Here is a 12,613-nt window from a genome sequence, read left to right as displayed (position 1 = left end):
ACCCTGTAATAAGGCAGCACCCCCATAGTCAGACCCTGTAATAAGGCAGCCCCCATAGTCGGAAAATGTAAAAAGGCAGCCCCCATAGGCAGACCCTGTAATAAGGTGGCAGATCCCCATAGGCAGACCCTGTAATAAGGCGGAAGATCCCCATAGTCAGACCCTGTAAAAAGACAGCACCCTTAGTCAGACCTTGTAATAAGGCGGCAGCCCCCTTAGTCAGACCCTGTAATAAGGCAGCACCCCCATAGTCAGACCCTGTAAAAAGGCAGCCCCCTGTAATAAGGCGGCAGATCCCCATAGGCAGACCCTGTAATAAGGCAGCCCCCCCATAGGCAGACCCTGTAATAAGGCAGCCCCCCCATAGGCAGACCCTGTAATAAGGCGGCAGATCTCCATAGGCAGACCCTGTAATAAGGCAGCCCACCCATAGGCAGACCCTGTAATAAGGCGGCAGATCCCCATAGGCAGACCCTGTAATAAGGCAGCACCCCCATAGGCAGACCCTGTAATAAGGCAGCAGCTCCCATAAAAAAAAAATACTCACCTCTCTTCATCCTGGTTCCTGTGCTGCTCCCGCTGATCTCCTGACAGCGGGCGCCAGTCAGTGACGTCATCGCGCCCGCGGTCAGTGTCGGCGACGTCAGACGCCGACACTGACAGGGGGATGATGGGAGAAGGAGAGCAGGGAGATCGATTCTCCCTGCTCTGCACTAGAATGTAACTGTGTAGCTCCGTGTAGGCCCCCTTAGAGCGCCGGGCCCGGGGTGCCCGCACCCTCCGCCCCCCCGGTAGCTATGCTACTGTGTTCCATCATATATGTGCTTTACATTGAAACTTTATCACATTTCAGAGAAAACCACACATTCAATCACTGCCAGGGGCCCAGCCGTGCTATTGACTAGTCGTATAGGAGGGTCTCAGGCAGATTCTCTCCGCCAGCTGACAGTGACGGGCAAGCCACTGCCTATGTGTGAATATCAGAGATAAGGCACACAGAGATATCTGGCAGTCGTTTATTCAGTTCTTATCGAGAGTACATGCATGCGCACATTAGCAGAGCACCCGTGTGTACAGGGCAGGTCAGAGGGAATTGGCTGAAATAGTATTTGGTCTACAGCTATCCAAAATGTTCTTTTACAGTATGAGAAAGACACCAGGCGGTCACGCTACAAATGTCACATACTTCATGGACAACATAGCTGGGCTGCATTCATTAGACACTGACCTTGTGACAGTCTCCTCCAGGGATGACATTCTTAATCTGGATTAAGGGTCCTTCTGCTGTGCTAATGCCACCCACAAGGCTCAGGCCAAGGCTGGTTTCTCTTTTAATGGCGATAGTATGGAGCAAGTCCAGGCTTCAGAGAAAACAACAAGGAACACAACTGTTTCATCAGTATATTATCTATAGGCAAATGTTAATAATAAGTGCCCTGCAGAAAAGCTCCTGAGCTACATCCACCCTGCTCCCCAACCTCTAAATAAGGCAAAAGTAAAGAACTTGTCATGTCACTGTTACGTTTGGATGCAATCATAGAATGGTAGAGTTGGAAGGGACCTCCAGGGTCATCGTGTCCAACCCCCTGCTCAATGCAGGATTCACTAACCATCTCAGACAGATGTCTGTCCAGCCTCTGTTTGAAGACCTCCATTGAAGGAGAACACACCACCTCATTGATCACCCTCATGGCCATTTTTTTTAAATATGTAATCTGTATCTTCTCCCTTTGAGTTGCATCCCATTGCTTCTCGTGTTTCCATGTGTAAATGAGAATAAAGCTGATCCCTCTACACTGACATCCCTTGAGATATTTGTAGACAGCTATTAAGTCTCCTCGGTCTTTTCTTTTGAAAGCTAAACATTCCTAAATCCTTTACCTGTGTGTTATGCTACTGAGATTGGGGATCAAGTGATACACAATAGGAGTACTATTCCCTACACTCTAATATTATTTTTTTACTGTATTGCTAGGTGTCATAAAGTAAATGGGCAAAGTGCAATATCTCTTTAATAGTACATAAGAGGGATTTACCAATATACAGTTGGGAAAAGTGGTAGAAGTGGGTAGAAGTGTACCTACAATAAAAATTACAGACCTCTCCATTCTTTGTAGGTGGGAAATCTTTCAAAATCATCAGTGTATCAAATACTTATTTTCCCCACTGTAAGTGAATTGACCTCACTGAAAGAGGACTCTTTGTTTGATGGATCTGGATCTCTGGATATTTTGATTTATAGAAATAGTGCAATAATAACATAGAGCAATATATTTGATACAGGGACTTAGGCATTTAACACTGGGATAACTACTGTATATATACTCGTGAGTTCAGCACATTTTCTTTTGCTGAAAACGCCCTCCTCGGCTTATAAACGAGTCATTGTCCCAGAAAGCCGGTGGGGGAGGGGAAGCGGCAGAGCAGCGGGTCACATAGGGGGTCACATAGGCAGGAGCCGGCGGCTCTAACTGTGCCAGCTGCTAAAGAGAAATGAATATTCACTGCACTGGCAGTGAATATTCATTTCTCTTATATCGCGCACAGTTACAGACGGAGGCGCCGGCTTCCAGCAGCAGCCAGGCTATAATGGGTGCCCACTCATTAAGGTAATGAATATTCACCTTTCTCCACTCCCATAGGTGTGGAGTGAATATTCATTAACCTAATAAGCGGGGATACGTGATTGCCCGGCCGGAAGAGCTGCTGGCCGGAAAGAGATGCAGCAAGGGCGCGCAGGAAAGGTTTTATTGGAACCATACATACGAGGACAGGGATGGGGAGCAATGCATACAGGGATAGGGGATAAGGAGCCATGCATACAAGGATGGGGATGGGGAACCATGCATACAAGAATGGGGACGGGGAGCCATGCATACAAAGACAGGGAGCCATGCATACAAGGACAGTGATGAGGAGCCATGCATACAAGGACGGGGATGGGGAACCATGCATACAAGGACAGGGATGGGGAGCCATGAATAAATGGGCAGGGATGAGGAGCAATGCATACCATGATAGGTAAGAGGGGACAATGAATACCCAGCTTATATTCGAGTCAATCAGTTTTCCCAATTTTTCGTGGCAAAATAAGGTGCCTAGGCTTATAATCGGGTCGACTTATACACAAGTATATAAAGTATATGCCCAAACATCACATAAAGGAATATAGATTGCAGTTCATACATATGGTGGAGTCAATCAGTGATAAACAGGTAATCTCTTACCTTATGTCTATGGCCTTTGACATGACGAAACTTGTGTGCTGGACCTGATTTGACATAAAAAAACCATTTCATCAATACCATCCTGTAATAGACATTACGTAGCACTGACATTACAACACCAAGAAGGAAAACTTGTGGAATTATGAAAATCACAGAATGGATAAACATGGTAATGGTATGGAAATGATGAAAAAAAAGAAATGGAGGCAAAATTTTCAAAACATCTCGATTTATTCATTACCTAGTATGAGTATCATGTGCAGAAATCCCTGCACTTATCCTCACTAATAGCAGCCAAGGTGGGTATTAAAGGGAACCTGTCACTTGAATTTGGCAGGACCGGTTTTGGGTCATATGGGCGGAGTTTTCGGGTGTTTGATTCACCCTTTCCTTACCCGCTGGCTGCATGCTGGCCGAAATATTGGATTGAAGTTCATTCTCTGTCCTCCGTAGTACACGCCTGCGCTGTGCAAGATTGCCTTGTGCAGGCATGTACTACGGAGGACAGAGAATGAACTTCAATCCAATATTTCGGCCAGCATGCAGCCAGCGGGTAAGGAAAGGGTGAATCAAACACCCGAAAACTCCGCCCATATGACCCAAAACCGATCCCGCCAAATTCAGGTGACAGGTTCCCTTTAATGGTTGTCTGAGGAATGTTCTTCCACACTGAATGCACTTATGCTAATCATCAAGATCCACTGCTGGCAACTTCCTTTGTAATAGCTGTGTAATAACGTCCCAGATGTGCTGGATGGGAGACAAGTCTGGAGTATGATCGGTGTGAGGTTCTCTTATGAAAACCTTATCACTTGACTTCACATCACAGCTATCAAAGACTATTATGGTGCAACGCAAGATGGCAATAGATGCTGGAATGGAGGTATGTGCCCTTAAGGAAATAGTCACACTTTTCTCTTAGGTGCAATGCCACGTAGGCAAAGTCATGAAGAGGCTTTCACGATGGAAGGTCATAACCATCCTAGTCTTCATTCCAGGTACACAAACAGCTTGGCTTTACATAGATATGAATGTGGAACCAAGGGTACGACCAATTCTCTAAAGTGTGCCAGGAGCCGTTTTTCAACAATACAACTCCAGGCCGCACGTCGCTTGTGCTACTGTGAGCAGTCTAAACGTGTTACCATGGCCTGCCTGTAGTGTCTCCAGACTTATCAACCATCAAGCGAATCTGGGACAGCATTGGTTTACAATTACAAAGGGAGCTGCCAGCAGCGGATCTTGATGATTTGTGTGCCCAAGTGTATTCAGTGTGGCAGAACATTTCTCAGACAATCAATAATGGGGGTGTTCGAAGGTAAATACGAGTTTTCAGTGCCCATATGAATGGCATATTGCTGGCACTTGAAGGTGATTGTGCTGCAGACAAACCTTAATTGTTTTGACCACATAAAAAATCTGATCAGCGGATGAACAAATGCTGGTGGGGTGGGAACTATGGTCCAGATGTGAATGTTATTTCTATGCTAACCTTGCAATCTGACACAATTTTTTTCGTGTGTTAAATTTTTTAAAGAGGTACATAGTTTGTTATAAATCTGGTGAATCTTTGGCTGTCTGTGCCCCACAACTTCCTTTGTGCCATCTCTGGTGTAAGTGGACCAATGTTATCTCCCTACTATTCAACACCGGACGCCGTTTCTCGCTATTTTTCAAAAGAATTGTTTAAAAAAGTCAGAAATTTAGCTCACATTTTGCATTGACCTTTGTGACTCTTTTACATCAGAAAACTGGAGTACATGGTTTAAATAGGGGATTGCAAGCACAAGCAATTTTGGAGGTGATGAAATTATCTATGAAAAATGCTTCCATGGTACCACAGTATATAGAATAAGTGCGGCATAGGAGTTTATAAAATCCAGATGCTGCATGTCTGGCATCTTCTAGAAAAGGGCTACACAACATTTTCTGGTCCAAGCGCCACATTGTCAGATTGAGCCAGTTCCAAGGGCCACAAAAATACGTAACTTGGTCTGGAGATCTGAGCCATATACACTGCTCAAAAAAATAAAGGGAACACTAAAATACAACATCCTAGATATCTCTGAATGAAATATTCCAGATGCAAATTTTTATTCATTGCATAGTGGAATGTGTTGAGAACAATAAAACATAACAACTATCAATGTAAATCAAAATGAATATCCCATGGAGGTCAGGATTTGGAATGATACTCAAAATCAAAGTGGAAAATAAAATTACAGGCTGATCCAACGTCAGTGGAAATGCCTCATGACAAGGAAAATATGCTCAGTATTGTGTGTGGCCTCCAAGTGCTTGTATGACTTCCCTACTGTACAACGCCTGGGCATGCTCCTGATGAGGAGGCGGATGGTCTTCTGAGGGATCTCCTCCCAAACCTGGACTAAAGCATCCGCCAACTCCTGGATAGTCTGTGGTGCAATGTGATGTTGGTGGATGGAGCGAGACATGATGTCCCAGATGTGTTCAATCGGATTCAGGTCTGTGGAACGGGCGGGCCAGTCCATAGCTTCAATGCCTTCATCTTGCAGGAACTGCTGACAGACTCCAGCCACATGAGGTCTGGCATTGTCCTGCATTAGGAGGAACCCAGGGCCAGCCGCACCAGCATATGGTCTCACAAGGGGTCTGAGGATCTCATCTTGGTACCTAATGGCAGTCAGGCTACCTCTGGCAAGCACATGGAGGGCTGTGCGGCCCTCCAAAGAAATGCCAGCCCACACCATTACTGACCCACTGCCAAACCGATCATGCTGAAGGATGTTGCAGGCAGCAGATTGCTCTCCACGGCGTCTCCAGACTCTGTCACGTCTGTCACATGTGCTCAGTGTGAACCTGCTTTAATCTGTGAAGAGCACAGGGCGCCAGTGGCCAATTTGCCAATGCTGGTATTCTGTGACAAATGCCAAGTGTCCTGCACGGTGTAGGGCTGTGAGCACAACCCCCATCTGTGAACGTCGGGCACTCAGACCATCCTCATGGAGTCCGTTTCTAACCATTTGCGCAGACACATGCACATTTGTGGCCTGCTGGAGGTCATTTCGCAGGGCTCTGGCAGTACTCCTCCTGTTCCTTCTTGCACAAAGGCAGAGGTAGCGGTCCTGCTGCTGGGTTATTGCCCTTCTATGGCCCCCTTCACGTCTCCTGGTGTACTGGCCTGTCTCCTGGAAGTGCATCTGGACACTACGCTGACAGACACAGCAAACCTTCTTGACACAGCTCGCATTCATGTGCCATCCTGGATGAGCTGCATTACCTGAGCCACTTGTGTGGGTTGTAGAGTCCATCTCATGCTACCACGAGTGTGAAAGCACAACCAACATTTAAAGTGACCAAAACGTCAGTCAGAAAGCATTGGTACTGAGATATAGTCTGTGGTCCCCACCTGCAGAACCACTCCTTTAATAATAATAATAATAATAATCTTTATTTTTATATAGCGCTAACATATTCCGCAGCGCTTTACAGTTTGCACACATTATCATCACTGTCCCCGATGGGGCTCACAATCTGGAATCCCTATCAGTATGTCTTTGGAATGTGGGAGGAAACCGGAGTGCCCGGAGGAAACCCACGCAAACACGGAGAGAACATACAAACTCTTTGCAGATGTTGTCCTGAGTGGGATTAGAACCCAGGACCCCAGCGCTGCAAGGCTGCTGTGCTAACCACTGCGCCACCGTGCTGCCCCTTTAGGCTGGTTTCACATTTGTGGTTGTGTCCGCAGCATTTCTGAGGCATACATCCACATGTGTCTTGATTTCCTATCTTTAACATTGTAGACGCAGGTGCATGTGTTTGCATGTGTTCACCTGCGTTTGCTTATGCATGCGTATTTTGGCGGTGTGCGGCTGGGTGCAGCTGATGCACCATGTTAGAATTTTTTTGCCGTCAGATTTCTGCCGCCATATGCATACGGACATTTGCAAAAGAAGTGCGTCAAATCAACGCATTACAGTCTATGGGAACGCATAAGAACACAAGGACATGCGTTCACTTGCGCTTGCACAAGGGTCTATATACAGAAATCCCATGCTTGTGTTAATGAAATGCTCCTTGAAAAAAATTTTCAGAACAAATGCATGTGCAAAACGCGAACACATGCAAAAACGCATGCAAACGTTGAGTTTTTTTATCTGTCATGCGTAAGTTGATGCGGATAAAAAACGCAGGGCTGTCATGCGTTTGCATGCGTTTTGCCATGCGTTTGCAGTTGCGTACGAAACGCTGCGGACTCAACCACAAATATGAACCTAGCCTTATTGAGTGTGTCTTGATAATTGCCAATAATTTCCATCTGTTGTCTATTCCATTTGCACAACAGCATGCAAAATTGATTGTCAAACAGTGTTGCTTCCTAAGTGGACAGTTTGATTTCACAGAAGTTTGATTTACTTGGAGTTATATTCTGTTGTTTAACCTCTTCACCCCGCAGCCTGTTTTCAACTTCCTGACCAGGCCATTTTTTTCAATTCTGACCACTGTCACTTTTTGAGGTCATAACTCTGAAACGCTTAAATGGATCCTGGTGACTCTGAGAATGTTTTCTCGTGACATATTGTACTTTATGACAGTGGTAAAATTTCTTCGATTTGACTTGCATTTATTTGGGAAAAAAATGGAAATTTGGCGAAAATGTTGAAAATTTTGCAATTTTTAAACTTTTAGTTTTTATGCCCTTAACCCCTTTCTGCCATTAGACTTACTATTCCGTCCAAGTGGGGTGGGCTTTACTTCCCACGGACGGAATAGTACGTCATAGGCGATCGGCCGCGCTCACGGGGGGAGCGCGGACGATCGCGGCCGGGTGTCAGCTGCTTATCGCAGCTGACATCCGGCACTATGTGCCAGGAGCGGTCACGGACCGCCCCCGGCACATTAACCCCCGGCACACCGCGATCAAACATGATCGCGATGTGCCGGCGGTGCAGGGAAGCATCGCGCAGGGAGGGGGCTCCCTGCGTGCTTCCCGGAGACCCCCGCAGCAACGCGATGTGATCGCGTTGCTCCGGGGTTCTCCTATCTTCCTCCCTGCAGAAAGTCCAGGATCCAAGATGGCCGCGGATCCGGGTCCTGCAGGGAGGGAGGTGGCTTACCAAGTGCCTGCTCAGATCGGTGATCTGTCAGAGTGCTGTGCAAACTGGCAGATCACCGATCTGTATTGTCCCCCGCTGGGACAAAGTAAAAAAGTTAAAAAAAATTTTTTACAAGTGTGTAAAAAAAAAAAAAAAAAATCTTAAATAATGAAAAAATAAATAAATATTATTCCCATAAATACATTTCTTTATCTAAATTAAAAAAAACAAACAATAAAAGTACACATATTTAGTATCGTACCGTAACGACCCGACCTATAAAACTGGCCCACTAGTTAACCCCTTCAGTAAACACCGTAAGAAAGAAAAAAAAAAACGAGACAAAAAACAATGCTTTATTATCATACCGCCGAACAAAAAGTGGAATAACACGCGATCAAAAAGACAGATATAAATAACCATGGTACCGCTGAAAGCGTCATCTTGTCCCGCAAAAAACGAGCCGCCATACAGCAACATCAGCAAACAAATAAAAAAGTTATACTCCTCAGAATAAAGCGATGCAAAAATAATTATTTTTTCTATAAAATAGTTTTTATCATATAAAAGCGCCAAAACATAAAAAATGATATAAATGAGGTGTCGCTGTAATCGTACTGACCCGAAGAATAAAACTACTTTATCAATTTTACCAAACGCGGAACGGTATAAACGCCTCCCCCAAAAGAAATTCATGAATAGCTGGTTTTTGGTAATTCTGCCTCACAAAAATCGGAATAAAAAGCGATCAAAAAATGTCACGTGCCCGAAAATGTTACCAATAAAAACGTCAACTCGTCCCGCAAAAAACAAGACCTCACATGATTCTGTGGACTCAAATATGGAAAAATTATAGCTCTCAAAATGTGGTAACGCAAAAAATATTTTTTGCAATAAAAAGCGTCTTTCAGTGTGTGACGGCTACCAATCATAAAAATCCGCTAAAAAACCCGCTATAAAAGTAAATCAAACCCCCCTTCATCACCCCTTTAGTTAGGGAAAAATAAAAAAAAATTAAAAAAATGTATTTATTTCCATTTTCCCATTAGGGTTAGGGCTAGGGTTAGGGCTAGGGCTAGGGTTAGGGCTAGGGCTAGGGTTAGGGCTAGGGTTAGGGCTAGGGCTAGGGCTAGGGTTAGGGCTAGGGTTAGGGCTAGGGCTAGGGCTAGGGTTAAGGCTAAGGTTAGGGCTAGGGTTAAAGCTACAGTTAGGGTTAAGGCTACAGTTAGGGTTGGGGCTAAAGTTAGGGTTAGGGTTTGGATTACATTTGTGGTTGGGAATAGGGTTGGGATTAGGGTTAGGGGTGTGTCTGGGTTAGAGGTGTGGTTAGGGTTACCGTTGGAATTAGGGTTAGGGGTGTGTTTGGATTAGGGTTTCAGTTATAATTTGGGGGTTTCCACTGTTTAGACACATCAGGGGCTCTCCAAACGCGACATGGCGTCCGATCTCAATTCCAGCCAATTCTGCGTTGAAAAAGTAAAACAGTGCTCCTTCCCTTCCGAGCTCTCCCGTGTGTCCAAACAGGAGTTTACCCCAACATATGGGGCATCAGCGTACTCAGGACAAATTGGACAACAACTTTTGGGGTCCAATTTCTCCTGTTACCCTTGGGAAAATACAAAACTGGGGGCTAAAAAATAATTTTTGTGGGAAAAAAAAAGATTTTTTATTTTCACGGCTCTGCGTTATAAACTGTAGTGAAACACTTGGGGGCTCAAAGTTCTCACAACACATCTAGATAAGTTCATGGGGGGGGGGTCTAGTTTCCAATATGGGGTCACTTGTGGGGGGTTTCTACTGTTTAGGTACATTAGGGGCTCTGCAAACGCAATGTGACGCCTGCAGACCATTCCATTTAAGTCTGCATTCCAAATGGCGCTCCTTCCCTTCCGAGCCCTCCCATGCGCCCAAACGGTGGATACCCCCCACATATGGGGCATCAGCGCACTCAGGACAAATTGGACAACAACTTTTGGGGTCCAATTTCTCCTGATACCCTCGAGAAAATACAAAACTGGGGGCTAAAAAATAATTTTGGGGGGAATTTTTTTTTTTTTTCACGGCACTGCGTTAGAAACTGTAGTGAAACACTTGGGGGCTCAAAGTTCTCACAACACATCTAGATAAGTTCCTTGGGGGGTCTAGTTTCCAATATGGGGTCACTTGTGAGGGGTTTCTACTGTTTAGGTACATTAGGGGCTCTGCAAACGCAATGTGACGCCTGCAGACCATTCCATCTAAGTCTGTATTCCAAATGGCGCTCCTTCCCTTCCGAGCCCTCCCATGCGCCCAAACGGTGGTTCCCCCCCACATATGGGGTATCAGCGCAGTCAGGACAAATTGCACAACAACTTTTGGGGTCCAATTTCTCCTGTTACCCTTGGGAAAATACAAAACTGGAGACTAAAAAATAATTTTTGTGGGAAAAAATTTTTGTTTTATTTTTACGGCTCTGCATTATAAACTTCTGTGAAGCACTTGGTGGGTCAAAGTGCTCACCACACCTCTAGATAAGTTCCTTAGGGGGTCTACTTTCCAAAATGGTGTCACTTGTGGGGGGTTTCAATGTTTAGGCACATCAGTGGCTCTTCAAACGCAACATGGCGTCCCATCTCAATTCCTGTCAATTTTGCATTAAAAGGTCAAACGGCGCTCCTTCCCTTCCGAGCTCTCCCATGCGCCCAAACAGTGGTTTACCCCCCCATATGGGGTATCACAGTACTCAGGACAAATTGTGCAACAACTTTTTGGTTCCAATTTCTTCTCTTACCATTGGGAAAATAAAAAATTTGGGGCGAAAAGATAATTTTTGTGAAAAAAAAAATTATTTTTTATTTTTACGGTTCTGCATTATAAACTTCTGTGAAGCACTTGGTGGGTCAAAGTGCTCACCACACCTCTAGATAAGTTCCTTAGGGGGTCTACTTTCCAAAATGGTGTCACTTGTGGGGGGTTTCAATGTTTAGGCACATCAGGGGCTCTCCAAACGCAACATGGCGTCCCATCTCAATTCTAGTCAATTTTGCATTAAAAAGTCAAATGGCGCTCCTTCGCTTCCAAGATCTGTCATGCGCCCAAACAGTGGTTTACCTCCACTTATGGGGTATTGGCGTACTCAGGACAAATTGTACAACAAGGTTTGGGGTCCATTTTCTCCTGTAACCCTTGGTAAAATAAAACAAATTGGAGCTGAAGTAAATTTTTTGTGAAAAAAAGTTAAATGTTAATTTTTATTTAAACATTCCAAAAATTCCTGTGAAACACCTGAAGGGTTAATAAACTTCCTGAATGTGGTTTTGAGAACCTTGAGGGGTGCAGTTTTTAGAATGGTGTCACACTTGGGTATTTTCTATCATATAGACCCCTCAAAATGACTTCAAATGAGATGTGGTCCCTAAAATAAAATGGTGTTGTAAAAATTAGAAATTGCTGGTCAACTTTTAACCCTTATAACTCCCTAACAACAAAAGAATTTTGGTTCCAAAATTGTGCTGATGTAAAGTAGACATGTGGGAAATGTTACTTATTAAGTATTTTGTGTGACATATCTCTGTGATTTAATTGCATAAAAATTCAAAGTTGGAAAATTGCGAAATTTTCAAAATTTGCGCCATATTTCCGTTTTTTTCACAAATAAACGCAGGTAATATCAAAGAAATTTTACCACTATCATGAAGTACAATATGTCACGAGAAAACAATGTCAGAATCACCGGGATCCGTTGAAGCGTTCCAGAGTTATAACCTCAAAAAGGGACAGTGGTCAGAATTGTAAAAATTGGCCCGGTCCATAACATGCAAACCACCCTTGGGGGTAAAGGGGTTAAATTAGAGAGTCATATCATACCAAATCTACTATATAATTGTCTAAGGGTCACTTCCGTCTTTCTGTCTGTCCTTCTGTCACGGTTATTCATTCGCTGATTGGTCTTGCCAGCTGCCTGTCATGGCTGCCGGGACCAATCAGCGACAGGCACAGTCCGGAAGAAAATGGCCGCTCCTTACTCCCCGCAGTCACTGCCCAGTGCCTGTCACCCACATAGTCCCCTCCGGTCACCGCTAACACAGGGTTAATGCCGGCAGTAACGGACCGCGTTATGCCGCGGGTAACACACTCCGTTACCGCCGCTATTAACCCTGTGTGTCCCCAACTTTTTACTATTGACGCGGCCTATGCGGCATCAATAGTAAAAAATGTAATGTTAAAAATAATAAAAAATAAATAAACCTGCTATACTCACCCTCCGTAGTCCGCTGTGCCGCTCCCACCGGCCGCCATCTTCCGCTGCACTTTCCGGTGGCAAAGATG

General features: G+C 44.8%; 1 protein-coding gene across 3 annotated transcripts in view; it reads right to left on the bottom strand.

The window, feature by feature from the left end:
- STXBP4 (syntaxin binding protein 4) overlaps positions 1-12,613 on the bottom strand; it is a 131,906-nt gene that overhangs the window by 92,754 nt on the left and 26,539 nt on the right. For all 3 annotated transcript variants that reach the window (XM_069752506.1, XM_069752507.1, XM_069752505.1), the window contains exons 2-3: positions 3,228-3,271; positions 1,229-1,361 (exon numbers count right to left, since the gene is read on the bottom strand). In XM_069752506.1, the coding sequence (XP_069608607.1) occupies positions 1,229-1,361; positions 3,228-3,250 (156 nt within the window). In that variant the 5' untranslated portion in view covers positions 3,251-3,271. The remainder of the gene's footprint in view (positions 1-1,228; positions 1,362-3,227; positions 3,272-12,613) is intronic.

This window comes from Ranitomeya imitator, chromosome 2 (genome assembly GCF_032444005.1).
Source record: "Ranitomeya imitator isolate aRanImi1 chromosome 2, aRanImi1.pri, whole genome shotgun sequence".
Taxonomy (NCBI): Eukaryota; Metazoa; Chordata; class Amphibia; order Anura; family Dendrobatidae; genus Ranitomeya; species Ranitomeya imitator.
This window is presented reverse-complemented; position numbering and strand designations above follow the sequence as displayed.